This window comes from Nicotiana attenuata, unplaced genomic scaffold, assembly GCF_001879085.1.
Source record: "Nicotiana attenuata strain UT unplaced genomic scaffold, NIATTr2, whole genome shotgun sequence".
Classification (NCBI taxonomy): Eukaryota; Viridiplantae; Streptophyta; class Magnoliopsida; order Solanales; family Solanaceae; genus Nicotiana; species Nicotiana attenuata.
This window is the reverse complement of record NW_017671172.1, coordinates 172,239-199,757: the sequence shown is the minus strand read 5'-3', so window position 1 is coordinate 199,757 and position 27,519 is coordinate 172,239. Positions and strand designations below refer to the sequence as shown.

The 27,519-nt window shown below is 40.1% G+C and overlaps 2 protein-coding genes across 2 annotated transcripts; one reads left to right on the top strand and one right to left on the bottom strand.

The window, feature by feature from the left end:
• The first annotated feature begins 11,759 nt into the window (after nt 1-11,759).
• LOC109206431 (protein RETICULATA-RELATED 5, chloroplastic-like) lies at nt 11,760-19,100 on the top strand. Its single transcript, XM_019369251.1, has 7 exons — nt 11,760-12,631; nt 12,912-13,041; nt 13,300-13,830; nt 16,544-16,651; nt 16,835-17,383; nt 17,726-17,839; nt 18,800-19,100. The coding sequence occupies exons 1-7, from the start codon at nt 12,000-12,002 to the stop codon at nt 18,944-18,946; spliced, it is 2,211 nt and encodes a 736-aa protein (XP_019224796.1). The 5' UTR covers nt 11,760-11,999; the 3' UTR covers nt 18,947-19,100.
• A 522-nt stretch (nt 19,101-19,622) lies between these two features.
• On the bottom strand, nt 19,623-21,580 carry LOC109206432 (arogenate dehydrogenase 1, chloroplastic-like). The gene is made up of 7 exons (XM_019369252.1): nt 21,162-21,580; nt 20,916-21,084; nt 20,639-20,794; nt 20,364-20,446; nt 20,218-20,287; nt 20,013-20,087; nt 19,623-19,922 (listed from the first exon to the last, which is right to left on the bottom strand). The coding sequence occupies exons 1-7, from the start codon at nt 21,341-21,343 to the stop codon at nt 19,830-19,832; spliced, it is 828 nt and encodes a 275-aa protein (XP_019224797.1). The 5' UTR covers nt 21,344-21,580; the 3' UTR covers nt 19,623-19,829.
• Between the last annotated feature and the right edge of the window lie 5,939 nt (nt 21,581-27,519).

Here is a 27,519-nt window from a genome sequence, read left to right as displayed (position 1 = left end):
GATTTTGCAATGCCACAAATGCTGAGCTTGGCACCTGTGAGGGCTATCATCGTCCTGGAAATCAGCCCTGAGGTGACTTGTTTTATCAACCCTTGGTATGATTTGTCTTCTTCCAGCTTGCCTCATGGCTCGGAGAGGAACGTAAGCATAAGTCCCTCTCAAACCAATCAGTATGAGAAATGGTGCATCTTGGGATCGGACAATGAATTCATCCGTAGGGAACCACTCAAACATCCGTTGCACCTGGTCTTCTTTCAGATTTTCGAACAGTTCTACCCACCCTCTAGCGTCCTTTGGCTGAGCGAACATCTTTGGCATATAATTCATACGCCTCGGCTGGTGGAAGGCGATATGATCATCCCAATATCTGCGTAGGATCTCCTGTCGGTATTCTCCTTTCTGGAGGTGCTCCATGAGCCAAAGCTGAAGCAATAAGTTGCAACCCTCAAAATGACCGCCTTGTTGTTGACACTTGTTCAAGGCGCGGTATGTCTCGGCGACGATCATGGGCACTATGCTTAAAGTTTGCCCACCAATTCCTTCCATCAAAGTTTTGGTTACCATGGCTAGTCTGGTGTGGATCCTAGCCTTCTCATAGGGAACACGATTATCCCCAAAAAGCAAAACATGAAAACAAAGACCCTTCTATGGACATGCCCCAATGAGGTGATAGCAAATTCGTCTGAATAGGTGCGGTATGACTTGCTATGGCCGTACCTTTCGTATAGATAGTCAAACGGGATGTAGGAGTCTTTCAAACAGGTTAAGTCTGGGGTTTTCTTCAACCCTATCATTTTAAGGAAACCCCTTCCTTTGCGATTTTCTGGCATAAGCAGACCCGAAGTCTCCCAAGGAATTCCAGCTAGACCCCCTATCTCTTCAAGTAAATGAGTCATCTCTAGATCACCAAAGCGGAACACAGATTTGTCACTATCCTAGAACAATGTTGAAGCCTCTATGATTCTGTTGATAGGCTGAATCTCTAGGAGAGAAGGCAGATTCCCTAGGTACTTGCGGACGAGTGTTTGATCACTACAATGGAGGTCGTTCCACCAATTCAGTAGCCTTGGATGAATGTTGGTTACCATGCCAAATCTGGGGATCTCGTGCCTCATTTTCTGCAAAACAGAGTGTTAGGCCCTTACCCCCACCTGACTCGACTATTTAAATTAATAATTAGCATAGCAAATCACTTAAGTCTCCAAATAAAGGCACAGAACGTGAAGGTGTCCGTTTGGGTTTCAAGAAAACCCGGTGGACTTTGGACAAGGCTATCTTAATGAGTCATTATGTGGACAACATAACTGACTCGGCTAGGTTTGACCATGATGCATGTACAGTTTAACGGAGTAAGATTTCTATCTTGAAGTGCTAGACTGGTACCCTTGAGCGGACAACTCAAGAGGGAAAATCACGAAACTGTCGACTACACCGTTGATCGACTGGTTTTACCGCAAATATGCCTTTGCCAAATTTAGGGGGTGCTAGTATTGGAAGTGCGCAACTATTCATTATAAGCGTTGCTATAGTATTTGTTTGGAACGAGTGGAATATGATGTTGAAGATGCAGTTTACAAAGATGAAACAAATTGACATGTATTTTCACGTTCATACAATAAAGTTTACAATGATTGCACAAAAATTACAACAGTATTGATGGAAAAGCAATAAATTAAAGTAATTAAAGAAAAAGAAACAAAAGAAACAAGTTAGTTTCAAATAAAGACATTAAACAAAAGCAATAATAAAGTCACATATAGCATGCAATGGTAAAAGCCTAAAGAAGTCCCCAGCAGAGTCGCCATGCTGTCGACGCCCCCTTTTTTTTCCTCGCGGAATCGGGTTCACGACATTTGGGAAGACAACTCTTTTCCCACTTTGGTAATTGGGATTTTTGAGAGTTTGGAGAGTCGCCACCTAATGATTATAGTGCATTTTAGGACACTTTTAGAAGAATTAAAGATGCAGACCAGAGTTTTGGGTAAGGGCTTGAATTATCTCGAGGTGAAGGTGTTAGGCACCCCTCAAGATCCACTAGTGTGGTTCCCGGCCATGCTACAATTGTGACTTTTGATGTAAATATAAATAAACAAGTACAAGAAGCACGAAAGGTTAAAAGAAGTGCTGAATTTTAAAGGAGCAATTTTTGTAAAAACGTGCAAGTAGAGGAAAAGGTCAAGTACTTAGTGCAAATAATCCGAAAGATCATGCGAGAAGCAGAAATTGAAAATGCAATAGCTTTAAAGATTCAGAAAATTTTGTTAAACTAATAAAGAAGGAGAAAGGGGTCCTAGGTTTATACATTACACGGATGATTCGCACAACACTGGTACTCAGTTGTACGCGGAGTGTTATCGTGTAATCATCATCTCTATGTCTACCCTTCCCACCCCATTAAGGTATTAAAGCGCGGAACGGTATCGTGTACTTATCGCATGCTACTACCCGTCCCAATCCTATTAGGCCCGGGGTATTAGGACTTCTAATCCTAAAGGGGAAGAAAGGGATGGGGGCCTTTGTGGAGTTTAAAGGATAAAATTGTAGCTCGACATTCAAAATAAGTATCAAGTAAAAGGGGAGGACAAGCAAGCATACAAGGCTCAAATTAACCCCAGAAGTCAAACAATCATTTAGTTTAGCATGCCTTGACAAATACTGATTTGGTCTTAGATTAAGTTAAGCAGCGAGCGGACTGGTTCAACACATATATTTAAACAGAGAGTCTGCATTAGGCAACTCGGATACAGTTGTCAGGGACTGACCCAATTCATTAATTAGCCAACCTTTGTTTATGAGTTGAAATAAAAACCTAGGCGTAGGATCTATTAATTTCAGGAAAAAGATGCAAAGAGTTACCAGTACTTTCAGAAAAGATGCAAGTTGATTTTAGAAAAAGAATTATCAATTTAAACAAAGAGAAAAGATTCAAACCGATTCTAGAAAAGAGTTGCCAGTTGTTTCAGAAAATATGCAAGTTGATTTTAGAAAAAGAATTATCAATTTAAACAAAGAGAAAAGATGCAAACCGATTTTAGAAAAGAGTTACCAGTTGTTTCAGAAAGATGTAGGCTGATTAAAAGGTTTACGAGTTTCGGGAGAGTGCAGATTGGTTATAGGAAAAAGGTTTACCAATTTTAGCGGGTTTCAGAAGTAGAAAATTACCAGTTTTAGTAAAGACACTAGTTCCAGCAATCGATACTGCTTAAGAGCGAATGATACTATTAAAGACGAGGTTTCCTATAGGCATGCTTTCTATACGTTTACCTATTTTAAACCCTTTCATGACATTAATAGGAGTCTTATCCACATGATGTCTATATGCAACTTTGTTATTAAGCCTATAAACGGTTTGCCTAATGACATTTGTATATGCAGAAATGCAAGAGCCTATAGACATGATCTCTATATGTGTCATTACAGAACATGAATGTTAAATCCTATAGACATGCTTTCTAGGTGATTTTGCGGTAAAGTTACGCGTTAAATCCTATAGGCATGGTCTCTATGTGATTGAATAAGTATTAAAGACCCTATAGGCAGGACTTCTAGTTTGAATAAAAATCCTAACTTATGATTTCTACATTTTGGGTGCAAGAAAAGTAAAGACCCCTCCCACACGCTTTTACTATACTCCCCGAGTTTCGTACAAAATTATTACAATCCAATGAATCAAACTGGAAATTAAAAGATACATCAAAAGCTAACAGCTAGATCCGAGTAGCCTAATTCAACCTTATGTCTAATAACATGCGATTGAGCCACTTCCGGGATCCAGATTTCCAAAGCCTTCTCTTTATCCAAGGTGTTTCAAAGTTCCAAGGAATCTCAGGGATTCCAGGCATTGCTTACACCCAGGATACTATCAGAATTAGAATAGTGCAGTGTGGAAGAGCCAGCTCTCATGCATCCAAGTTCAGAGGGAGCTCAGGGGGTCCCAAAGCATAGCTTGCAAGAGAGGGGCAGAACTTAAGTGCAAAGTGAAAGGGGAATTGGGGAGCCATGACAGGTGGTGGTCATATCTAGCTGCAAAGTAGACTGGCACACCCCTGACCACTTGTTTGGTTGAACAAGTTAGGAGCAGACCTTTTGAAGGTCAGACCAAAGTCTAGATAGTGATTAGGACACTATCAGACCCCAGTCCAGGGCTCAGACACATAAAAGGGGAAAAGGGAATGGGCATTGATTGAGTTTGGGATTCAAAGAATCCAGTTCAGGATCATAGACAGCAAATTGGAGTGATGTTATGTCCTGAACCATAACTCACATACAAAGGGTAAAGGGTAAGGGGACTCACATAGGAACAATAAAGACAAAGTTGCAGAAAAACAGTAAAGGAAAACATAACAGAACTAGGATGTGAAACACATAGTGGAGGAGCAGTATTTAAACTAAGATGGACATACCAGTTGCAAAGTAAGATAATAGCAGAGTAACCACAGCAAGCAAACAGCAGAAATAACTCAGGTTTTCAGCAGGACACTTGAAGATTCAAGGAGAGCTTAAAGGGTATTTCAGAAAGCAAAGAGGAGAAGTACACAGAGCTGGTCTGTGTATTTGAGAGAAGAAGGGAGTAGAAAGCAGATTGCCTATTATTACTTGATTGTTACTTACTCGTTGTTACTGCCCCCTTTGAAAAGGGGAGGGCTGAGCCCTTTATATAGTTTTGAAAACAGGTGAGGCAGGCACAAAGGTATAAACATAGAAACTAATCAAATTAGTATCAATTAGGGTAGACAGACTCCTTTAATTAAGGGTCTAGTTCGGACGACTAAGAAGGAAGAGAGAATCAGTTTATTAAGGCTAAATTAAGGTAAAGAGACAATATGGTGCACAAATAAGGTCACATACACAATTGGATATTTAAGGAAAGAGGGCACAGTAGTAAGAATAAGGTATAAGTTTAAAAATAAGTCAAAGGATCTCGGCTCCAGTTGTAAATCACAAAGAGACTGAGATAATTAAGGAAGTAAATAATTCAAACGTTGGTACAAAATCACAGAAGATACAGGATCAATTATTTAAGGAAAACATCAGTAAGGTAAAAGAGGTTCAATCAAGAGAAATTAGTGACGAATTTCTTAGCCTGATTAAAGGAATTTCGAAAATAAAACTTTGAAAGGGAAGCTTATATATAAGCATGCAGTTCAAAACAAAGAAGAACAATGAGAGTTTTTCCATAATCATAGGCAAATAAGTTCACAAGTTCGATTACAGACTCGTCATGAGTCTGTAAACCTAGGGTTTCAGAGTGAAACCCTAGTGTCTTTCACTTCAAAGAAAAGAAAACACCCAAAATCTTAGGGTTTCACATGGAGTCGGAGGTAAAGGAATCGTTCAAAGTCACAGAGATAGGCAGAAATGCACAAACAGAAGTAAGAGGAAATTACGAGTTTTAAGACGAAGGTAGGCAAGAGCAAGATCAACAGAACTCAGAAACAAAATCAAAGCATGAGCTTAAACACATAAGCAAAAGCGAGTCAATAACCTAGGCTAACATGTGAACAAAAGAGGTAAAAGAATCTCCGTAAAAGATCCAGTAAGAAACACAAGAGCAGGCTTGAACATAACAAGGAATAAAACAACGAGCATGAACACACATAAAAAGAATCAGAAACATTTAGAAACGATTTTCAGAAAACCCTAAAAATAGGATTCGAACAGTTTTGAAAAGGGAAAATTGGGGAAAACTCTAAAATGGCACACACAGCATAGATCTAAACGAATAAGCGAAAAAGGAACCTCGACTAGGCTAGGGTTTCTGAGAACCCAAAAGGACGAGAAGGCTTGGAAGTCTCGAGAATGGTTCTAAGCTAGCAAGGTCGAATCCAGGCTCGAGAGGCTGAGATACGCCAGAGCAAAGCCGGAAATGGCCAAAGAAACTCGAACCGGCCAGGGTCTGGATGAAGACCTTCGAGGTCTAGCCTCGAATTTTCAATGAGCAAGCGTGTGAGAGCAGGAGATGGTGGGTAGAGGTTGTCCATGGCTAGATTAGCCATGGATTCTGGAGGTAGGTGGATATTAGGGTTTCAGAGGTTGAGAGGGTTCGAGAGAGACGAGAGGAACCAGAGGCGGCGGATTTGGAGAATGGGGATAGGGTTAGGGTCGTTTGGGAATTAAAATGGTAAGTAGGAAATGTGGCCGTTGATCATTTTGATCAACGACCTGGATCAAAAGGGAGCCGGGCGGGTAAAAATAAATGGGTCGTGGGTCGGGTTAATTAAGAAATTGGGTAGGGAATTTTGGGTCTGATTTGGGCTTAAGATTGAGGTTAATTTCGGGCTAAAATTGAAATGCAAAGGGCTAACTCTTAAATAGTCACTTTTCCCTTGTTTTAATTTATAAAAAATCGCAAAATAATTTTTGGAAATAAATCAAATTTGATAAAATGATTAATGATACATAATTATCAAATTAAAAATACTGGAGTCAATTTTATAAATATAATTACAATTGAATCTTTAAAGAGGCTAGTATTGCAATTATATGCAATTTAGTTTTAAAAATACCAAATGAATTTGTAAAAATATGCAAAAATCATGTTAGCTATGTTTTGATGTAAATATGAGAATAAAATAAACCATTCACCAAAATGGCAAATTTTAGGAATAATTATTGGATTTTATGGTATAAAAATATGCAATAAATTTGTTTAAAAATCATCAAAAAATATCAAAACTCATGGGTGTGCTTATATATGCACAAATATGCTATTTTGGAAGTATTTTATGTACGAAAAATACATAGGAAAAAATTGGGTATCAACAATCACGATTTCCACCTCAAGTGCTCAATTATCACATCATTCACAAATTGCACTACAAGTGCTCAAATATCACAACTTCATGAAATAAATATATTTATTCACCTTATTAACACAATTTCCCATTTAAATTATCTATAGATAAATATCAAGAATGAAAGTATTTTCCATAAAAAAAATGGAAACTCAAACAAACACGGAGTTCACATAAAAGTCGAGTAGCAATCACTTCAAATTATCATATCAAAACAACATCGGCAAATAAGGAATGAGGTATGGCATATAAGAGATTTAGTAAGTCCCATAATATTTTCCAATTTAATACATAAGGGTGTCCACGAATTTTAACCAATATAATTTGCACATATAAACCAAGTACGTACTCGTCACCTCACGTACATGGTTTCAAATCACACAATTTCCACATAAGACTCAACGCCTAAGGGGAACACAAGGTTAGGCAAGATACTTACCTTTTTGAAGTTATGCCGATATTTTACAATCCCTTCTTGCCTGAATTAACCTCCGGACGGCTCAAATCTATCCATATTAATTGTATAACTTCATTAAAATTCTAGAGACCAGTGGGGTCTCGTTCATTACCTTTCAGTTCTCAAGAGTTGCCTTTACTTGGTGGGAGGCTTATGAGAGGCGTAGGCCTATTGGCGCCCCTTACCTTGCAGCAGTTCTCCGTTCTCTTTCTGGAGAAGTATGTGCCGCAGTCCCGATGAAAGGAGCTACATAGGCAGTTCGAGCAGTTGCATCAGGATTATATGACTCTGATGCTGTATGAGATGAGATTTTTTTGAGTTAGCCCGTCATGCTGTTTGGTTGGTTCCTACAAATAGGGAGAGGATCAGAAGGTTCGTGGATGGCCTCGCATATCAGCTACGGATTCTTATGACTAGAGAGAGGGTGTTTGATGCTTCTTTTGAGGAGGTGGTTGACATTGCTTGAGAGATAGAGTCGGTTCGCCACCAGGAGTAAGTTGAGAGGGAGTCCAAGAGGCCTTGGGGATCTGGTAGTTTTGGTGGTGTTCTTCCTCGGGGTCGATTCCAGCACGGTAGAGGCCGTCCATTCAGACATGCTCAGACAGCTTGCCTAGTTCACCGTGGTGGATCATCTGGCCATGGTCCTCACAGTATCATCATGGCCACTCATCTCTCAGTGACCTTCCAGCTTAGAGTTCGACTCAGGCACCATCAGCTCCGGGTTCATTTATGCCCTCTTCTTCTAGTGGGTATCCCGATGCTCGGAGCTCCCTTCAGTCCCCACTGACATTTGCTGGGAGAGGTTGCTTTGAGTGTGGAGATTTGGGTCATATCAAGAGATTTTGTCCCCGCCTTACGGGAGGTTCATCCCAGTAGAGGAGTCAGCCTTCGGCTTCAGCACCAGTTACTTCCCTACCCACCTACCCAGCTCGGGGTGGAGGTTAGTCAGGTAGGGGTTGCCCTAAAGGGGTAGGCCGATCAAGTGGCGGTCAAGCTCGTTTCTATGCACTCCCTGCCAGACCGGATGCTATTGCTTTAGATGCTGTGATCACAGGTATTATCTTAGTTTTCCATAGGGATGCCTCTGTATTATTTGATCCTGGTTCCACCGTTTCATATGTGTCGTCATATTTTTCCCTTTATTGGGATACGCCCCGCGAGTCACTTGTTTCTCCTGTTCATGTATCTACTCCTGTGGGCGATACTGTTGTTGTGGACCACGTATATTGGTCTTGTGTGGTGACTATTGGAGGTTTGGAGACCCGAGTAGATCTTTTGCAGCTTCGTATGGATGATTTTGATGTGATATTGGGCATGGATTGGTTGTCTTTGTGTCATGCTATTCTATACTATCACGCTAGGACGATGATGTTGGCTACGTCGGGGGTGCCACGGATTGAGCGGCGAGGTTCTTCGGATTATGTTCCCAATAGAGTGATTTGACGGCCCAGCGGATGGTTGGGAAGGGTTGTCTTTCTTGTTTGGCCTTTGCGTAATTTCTTCAAAATTTTAGATTCCAGATCGATTCAAATACAAAATATTTTATTTGTCATTTTATTTTAAATATAACTGTGCTTAGATAAGATAATTTTTATGATAAAATAAATTTGTTTTGTGATAAGCATATAATCTTAAGTTATAATAATTAATAAATTGATAAAAGTTTCTCAGTAATAAAATAAACCTAAATAGGACAAAATATTTGGAGAGAAACAAACATTGTCTTCATCACCGCAACAGTTAGAAAGCAATACATCATCATTTATTACATATAGTTCAAAGATTAATACGCAATCACATAGATAGAGAATTTGCTTATCTTAAACAGTCAATGAGAATTGCAGACTTGAAGAGGTCGGGAGGGGGGGGGGGGTAGGGGTAGGTTGAATACTTGAGGCAGTTAGTATCGAACTTAAAGTGCTTATAAGCTAAAAATTCATAAGTTGGGGGTGGCCACCTTATGGCTTTTGGCTTATTTTTGACTTATAAGCACTTGGCTTATAAGCACTTTTAACTTTACCAAACGCGTAGATAAGCCGAAAAGTGCTTATAAGCTAGTTTGACCAGCTTATAAGCTTAGTCAAACACCCTCTAAGTGTTCAATAGGTATTGGCCTTAGTTAAAGTGTCAAAATGAAAACTGGAGCTAAGGTTAATGGGACATACAGGTATTTAACCATTGCCGACAGATGACCACCATCGACTTTAACTTTAACATCTTCACCCTTCAACACCTACGGATCTCCATCTGCCACTCAGATTTTTCGGCATTAATTGAATTTATAAATTAATATTTTTTGTAAAATCAATTTTCTGAGAGTGAAATTTGGTGTTCTTAGGAATTGAATTCATGATTCATTTTAAGATTTAAAGGTTTAATAAGTTATCTTTCTGCCTAAGTTATATTTGTTGTGCCACTATGTAACTTTTTGGAGTTAATTGAAATCATGTGAGCAAATTACCTTCACAGTTTCGGCGGTGATTTGGTTGGGAAACTATCAGCGGTGATTAAGTTGGGCAAGATGAACAGGGAAAGAGTTAGGGTACCAAATAATAAATTTATAAAAGAAAAATATTATATTTTGACAAATGGAACCTAAATAGCGATTGGATCATAAGTCGGGTATGGAATCGAGTGTTTGAGAGGCTAAATTTAACAGGTTGGAACGATTAAGATGGATCGTGAGTAGGTTATTTACTGATCAAGTTTGGGTTAGAGTGGGATTTTTAATTTTGACCAATAAGCAATTACCACGTCATATATAATAATAATTTTTTATTCAGCAAAGGTTCGACAGAAATAAAGGCATAAATGAGCCAAATTTTTAATGGTGAAGGTAGCTTTTATAAATTGGTGAACGAAGAATATTTTTAACCAAATCAAATAGGTTAGGAACACTTTTGACACTTTTCCTGTATTTTTGTAATCCTCAAACAAAAAACGACACTACAAGTTCCCTTTTTACTCTATTTCCATCATTGGACTTTTTCATGAAGAAAGAACTTTTAAATGTATATTTTTTGCACCTGTCTGTAATTCTGAAATTATTGTGAATGAATATATTAAGTGGGAATTGAGAAGAACTAAAATCACGTGGAAGAAGATTGTCTCAAAAGACCTATAAATTCTTGGAACTAACGCAATCAGTACAGACTTAACTAAAAATATGACACAAACGAAAGAAGATCCATATAGTTGATATCCACTAATGGAAAATAAGTATAGAACTTTCAGTATTAATATTAATATTACCATTGTTATCATTACTAGTAATATTTTTTTATATTTAAATTATTTTATAATTTTATTTTATTTGATATAATGATGACATGAGTTGAACTTAAATAGAAAATCAGGATTCATATAGTAGACTGCAACTTGTTTTGCATTGATGCTTAATGTTATATTTTTCTAAATAATTTTAAGAATATTTCAGTCATTTTACTATACAATTTTTTTGGTTAAATACACCAATATTTGTTATAAGATTCAAGACTTTTATCTAAATATATAATTATCTATTTATAAAATCAAGTTCAATGTCTTAAAATATAACTTGTCGACCCTTCATGTTTATCAACTTTGAGTCAAACAAGCTATACGGACTCATATATTGACTTTTAACCTTTTCTCCCATAAAAATCAAAATATATCCTACGGTACACTCTTAATACACATGGTTTTCGTGAAAATTCACAGGAAAAGCCAGCTGATGTGGTCTAAAAAAAGGTAACCACTCGAAAACATTATGTAGCAAGTTGGCAATTGTTACTGACGTTGTACTTCAAAGGCCACAAAAATTAGTTGGTTCATGCGACCACTCGTATTGTGCATATCCGACAGGTAAGCAATTGACGGACCCTTAATTTCCAAATACTTACAGAAATGGAAATAAAAAAATAAAAAAAAGGCGATCTAATCACAACCAGAAAAAGACTACACAAAATCAAGACCTTCGCCTAAGTACACGTAGGAATATGCGATCCAGCAACCAGCAAAAACCAAAATCAATTGGGTCATATCAAATCCTGGATTTTTGCCCATCATTTTTTTTTCTTTCTCTTCTTCTTTTCTCGTGGTGCAATATAACCAACATAATTATTAACTAATACTCCCTCCGTTTCATATTAGATGAGGTATTTTTCTTTTTAGTTTGTTCCAAAACAAATGACACAGTTCTAAATTTGGAAATAATTCAACTTTAAACTCTTCATTTTATCCATTTACACTTAATGAGAACCTTTTATAGCCATACAAATATTGTGGCCCCACAAACCTTTTACCCCTTAAGCTTTTAAGGCCACAAGTTTCAAAAGTTTCTTTTTTTTTAAAATTACGTGCCAAGTTAAACTGTCTCATCTAATATGAAACGGAGGGAGTATTGATTAAATGACAAACCTTATATTTTTGGCGGACAGTCATTTTGATGAAACAATCTAAAGACACCTAAATTGTCATTAGACACCACTAAAACGTATATTATGGACATGTTATTTGGTACAAGGATGAGATGCAAATAACTATTTTGGGTCTCATTTCTTGTTCTTTCCAATTTCCATATATTTCATTTATTTGTCAATCAAGTACATAAAAGAAAGAAAATTGGAAAAACATAATCTTGGGAAAAGTTTAAAAGGCTCAAAACGATTGGTTGGATTGGCCTCTCAATTGGTGCGACTGCAGGGCGCTGACCCTGTAGGATTGCCCCCTGTGTTAGTTGCGGAGTTCTTAATCCTTCAACTGGAAGAATGAAGGCCCACTCAACAAGCCGTTGTGTCTCTTTTAGATCACTTCAACTACATGTTCCACCGGCTACTCTACTCCGGCGGAAACTTTTATTCAAAAGACTCAATTTCCACGTCAGCATTTCAGTCCGTTGTTCGGCCGACGGTACCCATAACTCCGCCGAGGTAATTAATTCCTCGGCTACAAGGCGTAATGTACTCCTCATGCCTTTACTTACCATCGGAGCTTGTGCTCTCCGGTCGGCAGTGGCCAGAGCGGACGACAAGCCGCCACCGGAGAGTACGCCGTCGACTCCGGTGACTACAGTGGAGGCTCCGCTGTCTGCTCCGGCGGTTAAGGCGGAGGAAAAGAAAGAGGAAGTGATAAATTCGAGGATTTATGATGCGACGGTAATAGGAGAGCCGTTGGCTTTGGGGAAAGACAAGAAGAAGGTGTGGGAGAAGCTCATGAGTGCTCGGGTTGTGTATTTAGGCGAAGCCGAGCAAGTTCCGACTCGAGATGATAAGGAATTGGAGCTGGAGATTGTGAAGAATTTGAGGAAGAGATGCGCTGAAGCAGAGCGACCCATTTCGTTGGCTTTAGAAGCATTTCCCTCTAATTTACAACAACAGCTCAATCAATACATGGCTAGAAGGTTAGAATTCCCTGGCTGTATCTCCATAATTTGGTTATTGATAATAAAAAAACTAGTTTTTGTCCTATTTGCACTGTATGATATTTCAATGAAGGTGATTCAATTGAACCTCCTTCCTTCAAGCTAGCTCCGCCCCTGAGTCGTGAAGTCGTGGAATAAATCACGTTTACAGTTAATGCGATATCGTTATCAAATAGTTTGTTATGCGCACTTGTTACATCTAATGCATTGAGATAATTGTACGAGACATGTATATGATGTTACACACTTGATATTGCAGGATTGATGGAGAGAGTTTAAAATCTTATGTAGCACATTGGCCAACTCAATATTGGCAGGAGTATGAGCCCTTATTGACTTATTGTCGCGACAATGGGGTTCGGCTGGTTGCATGTGGTTTGCCTTTGGAGGTACTTATTATCTGTGTCTTCATCTATTAGTTGACAGGCATGAACTAGTACTTATGAATCCAGAGGCAAAAGCAGCAAACAATATTACCTATAAATGATATTCAGCAGAAAAAAGGATGGACTCCTTTTTATTATCCTGGAAGATCTCTCCGTTCTTAAAATTCCATTTCTTTTCACTGTCTTAAAGTGCTCTGCATTGATCAAGTTTCTAGCTTCATCAGTTACATGTGAAAGTGATTTTTTTTTTGTGTGGATTAGGTCCTACGAACAGTTCAAGCAGAAGGTATTCAGGGGCTTTCAAAAGCTGATCATAAGAAATATGCTCCTCCAGCTGGTTCAGGTTTCATCTCAGGCTTTACATCCATGTCACGCAGATCATCCATTGATGTAAATCTGCTGAACCAGCCTACTCCTTTTGGACCAAGCTCGTATCTCTCTGCACAAGCTAGAGTTGTTGAGGAGTACAACATGTCCCAGATAGTTTTACAAGCAGTGATGGATGATGGAGCAGCTGGTATGCTTGTTGTTGTCACAGGTGCTACCCATGTCATGTATGGATCAAGAGGGACTGGAGTGCCTGCTAGAATTTCAAGGAAGATACAAAAGAAAAATCAAATTGTCGTACTACTTGACCCTGAAAGACAATGGCTAAGGAGGGAGGGAGAAGTTCCTGTTGCTGATTTCTTGTGGTACTCCGCAGCTAGACCTTGTAGCAGAAATTGTTTTGATCGTGCAGAAATTGCCCGTGTTATGAATGCAGCTGGCAGGAGACGAGATGCCTTACCTCAGGTTAGTCATTTATGCTTCAAGGTGAAGGACTTTAACTAATCAGCTTCCAAAACTCACATTGGCTGCAGTCAAACATACAGATCGAATCATTAAAACAGATAGTCTCCTATAACTGAGCCTGTCAAGCTTCTGATATGGAGCTTGAAATTATTAACCAAAAAATCAGTTATGCTTTACAAGATCTACCAATGCTTCCTGCTACCTGAGTTCTTCAGAGTTGGGGTTCCAAAACCAAATTTCTTAGCTTGTATGTTATAGAAATTGAAGAAATGATGAAAAAAGAAAAGCTTGCTTCTTTACACCAAAAGCTTGTCAGATAAAGTTAATAGTTTAATAGAATATCTTTAGAATGGACTAATTTTCAGTATGACGAAAAATATACAAATTACCGAACCTCTTATAAATGTTGCAAAAGTTTTAGGCCAAGACATCCATACCACATTTGTAGAGAATACTTCCACTTGGAGATTTGTGATTATGCTTTCTGAAGAGACTTATATCTAATGAAGGACCTGTGATCATCTGGCTGTAGAATCCCGCGCTCAGTCAGTAACCAGAGATGGGAATCTTCACTCTACCTTATCTTGATCTGGTTCAACATAATGTTTCCTTACTATCGCACGTTGGCTTTGCGAGGTATATTCTGTATGTGAAGGATGTCCTATAACCTCAAACAGCGCTATATTCGATGTATGAGGTTCATGTTCGTGATTAAGACCAGTTAACGAATTGAAAATTATGCATCAGTTCACTCTGGTCCATGTCCAATGCTCTCTCCTTGGCTGCTTTATCTAATTCCCTAAGATCCTGTCTAGCTTGGCTTGTCTGTGGGCCCATTAGCAATTAGATGTTTCTCACTTATTAAAATGAATTCCATTTGCAAATGGACTTTTAGTACTGTGGAGAAGAACTTTTCTGATTGAATCCTACCCTTCCCAGATTTGCAGTTATCATGTTCCGGAAGCACCGTCTAGCTTCTCTCATGTGCATCACCTCTACTTCTTTTTCTTATCATGATGGTGTTCGGGCTAATTTACGCGCACATCGGCTGCTACCTCCCACCAACACCGATTTTACGTGAATCTTGCCACTAAAGTTTAGGCAAATGGGAAGAAAGAACCTAGTGTTTTCTTCATCAAGAGTATTTTGTTTCTGTTAGGATTTGAACCCTGGTCTCCAAGGTTCGCACCACTTCATTAACCACTAGGCTACACCTGCTCACGTTTACTTTATTTTTGAAACCATCTTTTCAAGTGGCAATAACTTTTATACTACCAGACTTCACTCCTTGTATAATCAGAGTCCTGCACTTGTGGCATTTATACCATCTACCGCAACCTTGACCCCTGAATAGTGTGTTAAAGGTCTTTAGATGCAATTTTATTCGTTCTATCTGCTGTATTGAATTGGTTTTGATACCTCTGCTTGTTTATTAGTAAGGTATCTTCTCTGCTTTAGCAAGCATCGGTCATATTTTCATCTCAGTAGTAAATTAGATCCCACAGAATTTTTTGAAGTTACTCATCATAAACTTTTCTATTACATTTTGTGGACATGGCTTGGCGCACCAGTAAAAGTTGACGCCATGTGACCAAGAGGTCAGGGGTTCAAGCCACGAAAACAGCCGCTTGTAGAAATGCAAGGTCAGACTGCGTACATAAGACCCAAGGTAGTTTGGTCCTTCTGCGGAACTCGCACATAACGGGAGCTTAGTGCACGGGGCTGCCTTTATTTTTTTTTGAACATGGCTTCCTGAGCATTTAATGGATGCAGAAAATATTAGGTGTTCATTGAAAAATCTCTTACTACAAATGTACTAAATAATTCCAGAAGTAAAGGGGTTACAAGTTTCATAATTCATTACAGGATGACTGCCATCCTGTTTGCTAATTTCTACTGCTGTTCTCCGACCAATAAACCACAGCACCCTGTTACTTTCGTACACTACAACCAAGTTTGAGCTTGGATAATAATGCCTGTTAAACATTTGGGTCCCAAAAGCATCAGTAAAAAGGGGTTTGTCCTTTTAGTTTTTGATCAGTAAGTGAGAGTGACACAGGGCTTGTCTTCCCGGGTGTAATATATCACATCTTCATATTGGTAGAAAGTAATTGAGATAAAATTGAACGAAGTGGCACAAGGAACTGTTGGAAGTATTTGGTAAGAAACTTCATTCTGGAAACATGTATTTTTTTCATTTGTGTATTTGAATCAATCGGCACTTTTTCTTATAACCAAAAATCCTTGCTTTTTTCAGCTTCAAAACTTGGTGATACTAGGCTCACGTTTTACCCTTCTCCTTCACTAGTCAGGATTCGCACTCGTGACGTGCCCCTACAACACATGCCGCTCTGTATTATTTGCCTTTGAACCAAAGCCCTGGGAGCTATAGCACTTTCGAAACAGGGTTTCCGTGAGATTGTAGAGTCACGGATCCTGTAGCTACAATGCAAACATCTGTGGAATACATATTCCTCTTACTGTTATTCTGATGTCCCATCTGCTGTGGTTAATTGACACTTCATAGTAGAAAGTTGAAGTACTTACTATCTATGGCTTCAAATTTCAACTAAGATACACTACTTGCAACTTGAAAGTATCTGGTACTGCAGCTGTTGAAAATGTTTACATGCTAGTAATTGTGCGTATTCTGTTGAGTTGCACTCTGAGGAACTTTATCTCATTACAGTAGCGACTTGCTCTTTTTTTTCAGGATCTTCAAAATGGATTAGATCGTGGTCTGGTGTCTCCGGAAGTGCTGCAGAACTTTTTTGATCTAGAGCAATATCCTTTCATTTCGGAGTTAACTCATCGCTTTCAGGTGTGCTATGATAAACATCTATCTTTACACCACCAGAAGGAGAAAAGAGCATGAATAAAGAAAGAAAGAATTAAACAAAAAGGATATTTTTTTTTCCTCTTTATTTTGTTTATTTTACGCTGTAGTTGTGTATAAAGAAAATGCTAAGTTGGTTGAAGGTGAGAAAACCTTGTTCTGATGCAGGGTTTTAGAGAGAGATTGTTGGCCGATCCTAAATTTCTCCATCGATTAGCTATTGAAGAAAGTATATCAATAACAACAACTCTCTTGGCACAGTATGAGAAGCGTAGAGAAAATTTCTTTGAAGAGCTTGATTATGTTATTACAGACACTGCCAGGGGTATAGTCGTGGATTTTTTCACAGTGTGGCTTCCTGCTCCAACGATTTCTTTCTTGCCAGTTGCTGATGATGTTGGTGCGCCTAAGAGCGTGGAAGCATTGAAAGGCCTCCTGGGTTCTATCCCAGATAATGCTTTTCAGAAAAATCTTGTTGGGAAGGATTGGAATATGAGCCACAGAGTTGCGTCTGTGCTTGTTGGTGGCCTTAAATTGGCCGGTGTAGGATTTATTTCTAGCATTGGCGCAGTGGCTTCATCAAATATCTTGTATGCAATACGCAAAGCATTAAATCCGACCTTTACTACTGTCCAAAAGAACAAGCGGTCTCCAATGCTGAAAACAGCGCTTGTGTATTCATCATTTCTTGGTACATCTGCAAATCTACGGTATCAGGTACCTTAAACATCCACATATGCTTGAAAGTTTAGTCTTTCATACCATTGTTTTCAGATCCAAGATGATGATTATTTATTTTCATTGGATATATCCCTTTCAAGTTTGAAAAAAAGGCCAGTGAACTGAAAATCTGATTCTTAATCAACTTTGCTCCCTTCATCTTTTACTAATATGTTTGACACGAGCGTTCGCCCAGACATATAGTAGATGTTACTTTAGAATACCTATCTGACAATGATTGAACTGTTAGTTCTATAGGTTGGTGCCTTTTCAAGATCCTTAACTTCCTATTAAGGTGTTTTATGTTCAACTAAACATAACAATATACTTGAAATGCAGGTTATTGCAGGATTAGTAGAACACCGGATTGCAGATCAATTAGCGGACCAAACGTTACTTGTAAATATGCTGTCTTTTGTTGTTCGAACGATCAACTCCTACTGGGGAACCCAGGTTAGATATGGCCTAAAATTCGTTGAAGTTAAATTATTTTTTTGTTTTTATAAAAATTTTCTTTTAAGAGTAATCGATGATGAACTTCTGTATCAGTATCCCAGTGACTAATCATGTAGGCTGATCGTAATGATAATCGAGGAATTCTCGAGGGAAAGTTGGCGCATGGTTCGGAACTCAGTGGATAATATGGCTGTCCCTCTACCCTTCTCCACTTAAAACCTTCTATTCAAATTTCCCATCCTTTTCCGTTATTTTCCTGGTCTTTATCTTTTGTCCACTCCATTTCCCAATTAGCCTTTTCTTTTTCTTGCAAAAAAAATTGACAATTAGAAACATAGTAGGAGATACTGCTTTTCTTTCGAGAGAAGATCCCTCTAACCTCACAGTAGCTTTGAAGTAAGATGTAATGAACGAGTAATGTTACCAAACAAAACAAATTAGATTCGAACCAGGGTAATGAGCGCTACTGATCCAAGCAAATCCTCCAATAATGAACTGAACAAATACAAGTACTAGTTAAGGGACTAGACTGTAGGAGCATAATTACTCTTGAAAGAGCAATAAGGAGAGAGACTGAGAAGAACAGAGAAGGTGGGACAGGAAACTAGAAAAGGGAATGAGAGGGACCAGATAATTCTCAAAACCATAGGATTTTCCCTATCATACTACTACTATTTATTTCTCCCATTATCCAAATTCATGCCTCACATGCTGTTATCCCCAGGTCTCCCACATTGTTTTCTAACCTCCCAAACTTGCACTCCCACAGCCTCTTGCCAATTTCATTCATAATATAAGAGTTCGATGACTATTTCACATTTGGGTTGTCTTAACTTACTGTTTAATTTATTCGCCTTTCTTCGTTTTACTGATCATTCATCCACCTATCGTCTCATAAGTGATAAAGTAATTTTCTGTTTGCAAATGATTAATACTTCTGTATGTCTTCTTCCGCAGCAATGGATCGACCTTGCACGGCTTACAGGATTGCAGGCTCAGAAGAGCGAGCAAGTTTCGGATCTTGCTCCAGATTCTGCAAATCCTGCTGCCGTTGGTTGCAATACACCAGAAGATACCAATATTGACGAAATCAACAATCAATAGTAACCGTGTCACTTCCTTATCTTCTCCTCTACTTTCTACATAACTTGTAAGCAGCAGTTTTGATTCTTTGCTGTATATCATTCACCTTTTAGCATGTCAATATATACATAGTTGAAACACACGTCCAATAAATCTTTTTGATTCAGAGACTCGATCTACTATGCCGAGAATAAAAGCTGACTGAAGCTACGTTAGAGCACTGTTTACCTATTAGCGAATACAGCATTGCACTGGATGCGTTCAAACACAAACACCTTATTAAGCAAAACTGTAACATTGCCTTTTTGCTGAAGATAGGAAATTACAGCAACAATCTGATACTATCAACACCGAACAATGACATAAACTTTGTTACATAAACTTTGTTTATCTTATGTGGCTGAATACAAGATACTTAACTTACAAAAACTGAGAATCTTGTAAATGGCGAGGGGGACATCATTGATGAGCCCTATCTCTCAAACTACGTCTATGCGCCAGCATTTGATAATGTAGACTAGTAAAAAAGGAATAGAGGAAAAGGATAAAAACATGTACGCGAAAGATGTGCAGAAGCCAAGTTTTGATGGCTCTTTTCCCGCTTATTATGTAGTGCTTGAGAAATTGAGAATACTTTAGAGTACATTGTCAAAATTGACTTCTCAGGAAATGTTTTAGTAAAAGTTGAAAACAAAGATAATCTTGATTAGGTAATGAAACATTTTTATTGTCAGTTTTTAACCAAATGCCTGTAGTTTTTGAAGTACATTGTCGAAACTGAGTTCTCACGAAGTGTTTTAGTAAAAAGTGCAACCAAAATCATCTTAATGATACAACTAATGAAACATTACAAGACCAAGAAAGCGAGTTATGAAGTTCCCATTCGTTAGCATCCTTCAGCAGATTAGAACTTAGATATGATAGGATCCTGCAGCTCCTTCGACCTCTCTTCAAGCTTCTGTTTAGTTTTCTCCACTGCTGCTTCTAAAATTTTCATCTGCACCATCATTTTTATGTTCAGCATTTCTTCTCTTTTTGCTACTAAGAAATTATGATTCAGTTGCAGAATACAAAAATAGTATTATACCTGTTGCCTGGCAAACCTATTGTGTATGAATAGCCCGCTGAATAGATCAAAACTATCTCTAACTGAGCTCTCCTTCTGCATGTTGTCCAATTTTAGTGTGTAACAAACCAGAGGTCTCAAAAGTTGAAAATTAGTTCTAGAGAAAAATACGCTTAATCTGCTACAAGTAAAATCTTGAAAAGGTACAAGTCAATGTTGTATTTACCACTTGAACAAGTTTCTGAAATCCCTTTGTGTCTATGGGGGTGGGTTCAACCTCCATTTCGGATAATATCCTGTTAGGTGAAGAAGATTAATAGTCGTTGGTAATTGTGATGACCTCTTTCTACAGGTGTAGGTGACGCAAGTTACCTGCCAATAGTGTGAGTGAGAAATTGACTTCGAGCAGCCAATCTATCATGCTCTTCACAAGTCATTTCCAGCATTTTGCAGCCCTGCAACAGAAGATTAGTACAGTGCTGAGATGGGGTTCTCTTTCCTCAATTTTCCAGTCAAATTTGAATCAAGGAGCTAGTAATAGAATGAACCATGCTAGTCTAGCTAGCCAATAGAAGTAATAGCATCAATGAGAAAGTAATACTTAGTAACATTGATGAACACAGCTTTGGCATATTTGAACTTCTTACCTCACTTGAGAATATTTGCAGAAAACTGGAGCACAGAGATTGATCTCTAATTCGAATCATGTCGTACATAAAAGTCAAGTCAGTCCATCCATCTTTTCCACTTTCTGGTCCAAACATTGGGTGACTACACAGCAAGTCGCACTCCTCGGGCAATATCTTTCGAACACATAGTAGCAACCATTGTTAGACATATTACTGTTCAACATACAAAAGTATGTGAAGCTGCAGAAATCAAAAGTCTTGAAATTAATAATTAATGTTGGTGTGAATTGCATACTCGCAAAAGGACATCTTTTGGGTGTTCTTTAACTGAGAGTACATCAACGAAAAGTGTAGGCCGCTTGAGACAATGGAATGGTATGGACTCTACAACTCGTGATAGAGACAGTATCGATGTGCTAATCATAATAACTTCATTGTCTGATTCAAGAAATGTACCCATATCCCTGCAAGTGAATAAATGAACATAAGCAGTAATTAACTGGAAAAGTTATTGATTCTTTATTATCGAGTCTGCATATACCTGAAGAATAGGATACCCAAATTTGCGCACAATTCTGAATAATCTGACCTTGAAATTGCCCTGATAATATGGCCTTGTTTTATCATGGTTTTGGCCAAAAACTGTGCGAAAGGACCAAATCCAATTATGCCTATACGCATAGTTCTTTGTTGGGAAGACGAAGAAGAAAATGAAGGAGACATGGGTGCGAGAGAGAAAAAGATAACAGCGGCAAAGGCGAAAAAGAAGATGTACGTAATTAATGTGGGGTTTTATCTGACCAAGTAATGTGGGGTTTAATGAATCGGACACGTCTTATACTTTTCTCAGTACAGGGAGGCCGGTCAAAATGTTGTGATGCGACGAGCAAACGCGGGAGCGCTAGGTATAAAAAAGACGGAAACGGAAACAACTCTACCTCTTTGTTAAATGTCGCTTCCGGGATATCGTGTTCGGTTGTCCGACCATGAAAAGCACCAAACTAGATCGGATATGGTTTTGCCTACAAGTTTATCATTTAAATCTATCTATATCTATTCATATAAAATAGAAAACACAAAACACTCTTAGAATGCCAAATTGCACAACCAAAATTCAACAAGCGCTAAGTTTTAGGACAAACATCCCGTTTACTCTTAAAAAGGATAACAATTGAATTTGTATACGGTTTAAATGACACATAATTTAATTTAATACGAATGATCAAAAAACAGTAAGTAATGGAATTAAAAAGAGACAAAACAATCAAACCAAATGTGATAAAATAATTAAGCCCGACGTTAGATTCAAATGCAAAGGATCGGTCCCAATCGAGCCCTCAGAATGGAGCTCGGTTACAACTAGATGGATGAACAACTGAAACTTGAACAATTACTAAAGGACAAAAGTAAACTTTATGGCTTTGATATGCGTGTCAACAGTGAGCCAAAAATAAAAAAGTTCTCCCCATTATATAGTAAGGGAGTTTTAACCCCAGTACAAGTCTAAATAAGATAAAAATCCTTTCCTTCTTTTTCTCTCATGAAAACACGATCTACAGCCAATATCGAGCGTGATCTACGCCATAATATCTGGTTGATGGCGGATATTTCTATTTACCCCTAAATCGGGTAATAATTAAATTTGTACGCGATTTTAAGGATATGTGATTTGATTTAGCACAATAGTCAAGAATTTTAGATAAACAAGTAAAAGACAAAATAAATGATCAAACCAGTTGTAATTTTACGGCCTAGCCCAAACCTGGGTTGAACAGTAACCTCGTCCTCGATTGGACCATTGGTTCGAGCCCAATTGTGAATAAAGAACAGAATAATTAAACAAGAACTTTAACAGTAGCTAGAAAGCAGAAAAATAAACTTGAATTGCTTTGATTTGCGTGTTATAATGTGTCTTACAAAAGAAAAACTTCCCCTTTATATAGTAGGAGAGTTTCATCCCTAGTATAAGTCTAAAAAAGGTAAAAATCTTCCTTTTTCATTAATTACTGATCCATAACCGACATCGAGCGAGATCCGCGCCGTGATATACGGTTAGGTGCGAATATCATGGCCCTCTATCCATCGTGTGTAACCGTTTGACGTGTCTCCCGAGGGCTTGGAACTCGTTCTGGGCCTGGGGAGCGTCGCTTTATCCTGCCCGATGATGAGCACAACGTTCACTTTTCATGGATCTCGATACAAGGGGTTTCTATCCTCGATTATATTCTCGTGCATCTGTCCCCATCTTCCATTTTCTCATCCGGGAATCGGGTTAGAAATTACTCCCGATTTTACCTGTACACAGATAGTCCCCTCATTTTCCGGAGAGTAGGTTTACCGAAATAACGGGAAGCGATAGATGAACCCTGGTTCCTTCCTTCATACGTTACAATCGAAATGATGGGTAAATCAAAACGTCCCATCAGTCTCGTCGTTCTGACTTCAGCACGTGTCAGTCACTAGTTGACTGTCCTCGAATGCGAAACGTCGCACATTGATTATTTCCCCTCTATAAAAGCTTCGACCATTTTTCACTTCTTCCACTTTCCGATTCTAGAATTTACCCTCAAACTTTTTGATTGCTTTCAACTCCTTCAAATCTTCATACATTACTCCTTGAACCTTCATATCTTCATCTTCATCTTCAACCCAGACAGTTATACTTTCATACCATCTTCAAATCTTCATATTTTCTTCAAAACCTTCACATTTCCCAAATTACAATGGCAAAATCCTCCAAGTCAGTGCCTCAGCAGGTTGCTCCTTCATCTTTCCACCCGACCGCAGATGCCGAGGTGGCCGTTCCCCAAGTGGCTCAAGAGCCCCCTATGAAGAGCTTCGTGCCTGGGGGCTACTCTATCTGGAATGACTTCAACGTTGAGAAGGCCTCTAGTCAATAGGATCGAGGCAAGGGAGCATGGAGATACATATGCTCCGCCACTGAAGAAACCCTACCCATAGTATGAGCAGACTATAAATGGGAGGGTAAGGATGTGGTCGTCCGCGGGCCCAATGACGACATTACTACTCAGGTGAAGGGGTATTTTAGTGTTTACACTTATCACTTCACGCTCGCCTGGTAGACCCCATAGTCCTTGCTTTCTGCAAAAGGTACGAGGTGCACCTAGGGCAAATTCACCCATCCTTTTAGAGGACGTGATCCTCTTACGCCATTTTGTGAACAATATCGAAGTCCCTCGGTTCACCCTCGACCATCTACTCCACCTATACAGTCCCCAAATTTTTCGAGGGGGGCCGATCAAGCTCGTTAGCCGAGCAAGCAAGGCTCCATCTCGAGCGTTGACGAGGACCAAGACCGAGGCTGGCAGGGGAGGTTCGTTCGGGTGAAAATCGAAGACCTGATCCCTCCCGAGTTTCTGCCCTTCCCTGAGAAGTGGAACGCGTCTTGTGAGTATTGTCTTTCTTGAGTATTCACCTCTTTTTATTCCTTCTCTCACTGCATGTGTTTGTTGTCGTGCAGCTGTTGCCCAAGTTCCTAATGCAATTCCCTGATTCAAGGAGTGGATCGAGGGGATCTGCAGGCAGATGCCGTACTCCAAGCGCGCATGGCGCAAGCTCTCGAAGGGAAAATGGGAGGCCCGATCCTACGGTAAGGTTCTTCCCTGAGTAATCACTTTCACATTTTTAGCTTACACAGTGCTAACTCTTTCTCCTTTCTCATAGGTTTGCCTAAGACCACCGAACTTAGGCCGTTGGATGAGGACGAGGATCCGTCCTTGCTCGTCGAACCCTCCACTTCGGGACAGCCTGGGGCTTCCGTGAAGGAGGAGAAGAAGAAAAGAAAATCCTCAGGTTTCCCGGATGCCGAGGCGAAGAAGAAGAAGGTGACGTTCCGCGTCCGGAAGCCTAAAAAGAACACCCAGTCTAGGGTGCCGAACTCCGATTCCCACTACCAACTCAGCGACGAGCCTGAGGACGACAACTGTTTTGTTGCTCATGGGTCGACCCTCAATGAGGGGGAGCAAGCAACGACCGAGAAAGAAGACCATGAGGTCGACCCCCTCTAACTGGGGAACCAGAGGGAGAGACGGAGGCTGCGGCCCCCCAGGAAGCTGCTCTTGTCCTGAAGGAGGAAGCCGGTGTCATTGACGTCGTAGAGACACCTTCCTACATCGAGTCCATGCTCGAAGAGGCCCAAGAGGGCAAAGAGAAGTCAAGCGAGGTGGCGCAGGGCCCAGACAACGCCCTCAACACGTTCTTCGACAGCATGCATATGGGCCGCACTGGAGGACTTTTGCTGGCTTGGTTATCTGGAGGTCCCGAAAAGGATGTGTCATCGGGAGCGGGCGAGCCGAGTTCGGGCCCGAAAATGGTGAAGCAATTTCTTGCTCCGAGCGTGGACCCCGAGCGCAAGAGAACGATCGTTCTTACAATCCCGGAGGACGCCTGGGTCCTATCTGTTCTAGTGGGCATAGCCAGCTACCTTCGATGTCTGGTGACCAAGGAGGACCAGGAAAAAATGAACGAGGTGGGCATGTCGAGCCTCTTCAACGAGGTGCAAGAGGCACTGAACGGGGTAAGGCGTTAGCCATTTACTCCTTTGTGAATCTCACTTTGGTTTTTGATGTGCCCTATTAACTTCATTTTTTTCAGGCTTTAGTGCTTCATTATGAAAAAAATTTCACCCAGTCCCGCTTGGACATCAACCAGCTTGAGTTCGAGCTCAAGGAGCAGGTCCGGAAGAAGGAGGGCTCTTAGTGAGCAGCAGAACGAGGCCCTCAAGTACCTCCCGATTCTCCAGGCCGAGCTAGAAAAAGCTCAGAAGGAGGCCTCGACCCTGAAGCGAGAACACGCCGACCTGGTTGAGAAGGTAAAGATCTTTGAGGCTAAAAACGAGCCGCTAGTCGTGGTGACTAACAACACAACTTCGCAGGTCTAAGAGAAGATATACCTGATCGACCAACTTTGGGCTGAGATGGATGAGGTCAAGGCCGCGACCAAAGTGTGGTAGGGCTAGATGGACCTGTTGGCTTCGGAGAAGGAAGCTGCGAAAGTAGAGGTGGCATCGGTCGAGAACCAACTCCGTGTGGCGAAGGACAAAGACGATAAGTGGTCTCGGCTAAATGATGATCTCCGGGCACAACTAAGCTCGGCCGTCACGGAAGGGGATGCTCTTGGACAAGAATATGCTGCACTGAGGTCCAAACTGGATGCAACCTCTACTGATGCTGAGGAAATGGTGGCCCAGTATAAGGCCGATGTGGAGGTAGCCGAGACCCGCTTAAAGATGAAGACTGAGTACATAAAGCAGCTATCTCGGAGAGAGATCCTCGAAGAGGTCCATGCTCGAAGTTTTGACCTATCGACCGAGATTGAAGAAGTTAGAAGGCTAGAGGTCGAGCCACAGGAGCTCTACGAGCCTGAAGGTCCCGAAGGTTCTGAGGGTTCCGAGGTCTCCTTATGTATTTTTTTGTTTATTTTGAGGCCGTTCTATCGGGCCTTTATAAATATATTTTGGAGTATATAAAACTTTTCCCTTTCTGGAAATATCGTGTCTTTACTTTTCTAACATCTACTTGCAATTTCTATTTGCGTATTATTTTTGATGCCTTAGCATAAAATCAGGTGTAGTTCTGGAGCATTCATTTTTCCTAGGTTCGAACGGATCCTGACTTCGATGCAACTTTTGTTTACTTGTGGCTTTGAACCTTTGGGAGATCGAAGGTTTTTAAGATGCTTAAATGTTTTTAGACGATATTTTTGCCGAGTGGTAACCTTTTAGTAGGTTTCAAATTTTAGTAAGGGCCTTACTTTTTGGTTACGAGCTTCCGACGCTTCTAAGCCGTTTTTAGGTTGGTCGTAGCCTGTCATATTTGGGCACTGCCTGATTGGCTTGGTTCCTTCGAGATTCGGTAGCCCAGGTTGTCCGAATTTTCATTGGACGAATATCCCCAAGTTGGGCAGCCCATGGGCTTGACAATTCCCGAGTAGGGTAGCCCGTGGGCTTTAGGATCCAAGATCGAAGAAGCAAAATGCGTAGTAATAAAGTGTAAGGGTAGTAGAAATTTCTTTCATTAGTTTGATATGTAAGGTACATGATCGGAGGCGCAAAAGACCTTGTGCCATGGCTTGAGTGGACTATGTGGCTTCGGTTCACATGACCGTTTGACCCTTACAATGAATCCTAACCACCAAGCCTTAGCTTTTGACACATAAATTTTTTTCCCCTTGCTAACGATCTGAACCCCGGGGTAATGGCCCCTAGTATTCGAGGCCGAACTGGTGAGGGCTCGGATATTTTTGATCTAATGCCAACGATCACTGATTCCGATTTAGATTCGGCCTTCAAATCTAAGGTAGCGTGTCTTACTGTTGCCTCGTTAAAAACCTTGCTGAAAAACCCACTTCAGGACAAAATCGGTTCAAGGAAAAAAGAGTGCAACACATGCCTTCAGACCTAATAGCCACATCCATCATTAGCCGATTGCCTGCATACGTTAGTTCAACTTATAACAAAATTAAAAAGGAATTGAGTTTGTAACTTAGCAGCAGTACCGCTTCAAGTATGTCACATTCTAGTTGTTTAGTAGTTGTATGTCGTTTCCCACTTTGAGTTTATATGAGTCTTTGTCGGTTATTCCGACAACTCAATATGGCCCTTCCCAATTCGGGGGCAGTTTCCACTCGTTCGGGTTCCTGGTGTGTAGTGTTACCCTTCTCAATACCAAGTCCCCGATTTGGAAAAGTCGGAGGTTGGCTCTTCGGTTGTAGTATCTTTCTATTCGCTGCTTCAAGGTGGCAAACCGGACCATGGCGGCCTCCCGCCTCTCGTCCTATAGTTCTAGGCTCGTGATCATGGCCTCGCTATTTGACTCTTCGGTAGCATGATGGAATCTAAGTCTCGGTTCCCCCACCTTGACTAGTATTAAGGCTTCAGC